Below are 1,375 nucleotides of genomic sequence, written 5' to 3' on the forward strand. Positions count from 1 at the left end.
ATATATATATATATATATATATACATTCATAGAAGCGCACATATATGTGAGTGAGAGAAAGATTGAGAGAGAGAAAGACGCAGACAATATTAAATATGATATAATAGTAATGTTATATGTTTTTTTCCTTTCTTATAGAAGATTAGCGAAATCGACATTGGTATTAATTCCATTGTTTGGCATCCATTATATAGTATTTGGTGGAATACCTGATAGATTGGATGCAAAGACTGAGCTGGTTAAACTATACTTCGATATGTTTTTCAATTCTTTACAGGTGAGTAATCTCCATATAATATTATTTCATTGGTGACAGTTAGTCTGAAATATCGTATGTTATAATCATATGGTGTTATAATCTGATAATTTCATATTTTATGGTTACAAAGACTCAGTTTAATACAACACATGCAAAATACTTGTTCTAATAAATATTCACTTGCATATTATATTTGATATACATTAAATTAACATGATTACGCGTTGTATTTAACTGTGTCTAAGCTTCCTATTCACTTCCCAGTGAACATCGAGAGTTGAAACTGTCTTTGAGTGTAACTTGACACTGAACATTATAAACCATTCTGATATATTTTGCGATTTGGTGAAAGACTGTTTTCTCTTTTCTGCAATTGTTATTATTTAGTTCTTTATGTTTTCATATTTTTTAATATCGCATTACGTAAATAATAGTTACATATTAAAAGTAATTATTTTATTTTTACTTGTCTCAGTCATTATACTGAGGCCATGCTGGGGTACTGCCTTCAAGAATCTTAGAGAATTATATTGACCCCAAGTCTTAGTCAGGAACCCATTTCATCGATCTTTATTTATTGGGTGACTAAATTAGGTCTAATTAAAGTATTGCCTCCATTAGATATTTAAACCAATTTACACCAGTATGTACGAACGAAAACCAGTACACACATACATACAAACACACACGTGTGTGTGTATGTGTCTGTATGTGTGTATGTATGTATGCATGTATGTACCACTAATAACTCGATTTGGCGCAATGACATTAGATTTGGATGTATTTGAATTGGAGGATGAAGAGGAATAAATAGAATGACAAAAGCAAATTAAGGAACAAATCAATGGAACAATTCAATATATGTGTCCGATGTTAGCAAACTGGGGGGAATTAATGTCAGAGATTTTAATTTACCTTAGTTTACTAATTTGGACACATGTAAATCTCTTCAACATTTTCCTTAATCTTTTACTCTTTTGCTTGTTTCAGTCCTTGGATTACGACCATCTTGGAGCACCACATTGAGGGCTTTTAATTATAACTTCAGTATTTAAGATAGACATGCAAACATGCAAACATGCAAACAGACATATATATGCATGCATATATATATAT

The 1,375-nt window shown here is 30.6% G+C and overlaps 1 protein-coding gene across 1 annotated transcript in view; it reads left to right on the top strand.

Annotated features, from left to right (window-relative positions):
* LOC106868068 (secretin receptor) overlaps window positions 1-1,375 on the top strand; it is a 725,176-nt gene that overhangs the window by 681,222 nt on the left and 42,579 nt on the right. The window contains exon 13 of the mRNA XM_052969589.1: window positions 65-277. Coding sequence (XP_052825549.1) covers window positions 65-277 — 213 coding nt within the window. The remainder of the gene's footprint in view (window positions 1-64; window positions 278-1,375) is intronic.

The sequence above is a fragment of the Octopus bimaculoides genome, chromosome 1 (genome assembly GCF_001194135.2).
Source record: "Octopus bimaculoides isolate UCB-OBI-ISO-001 chromosome 1, ASM119413v2, whole genome shotgun sequence".
In the NCBI taxonomy this organism is placed as follows: Eukaryota; Metazoa; Mollusca; class Cephalopoda; order Octopoda; family Octopodidae; genus Octopus; species Octopus bimaculoides.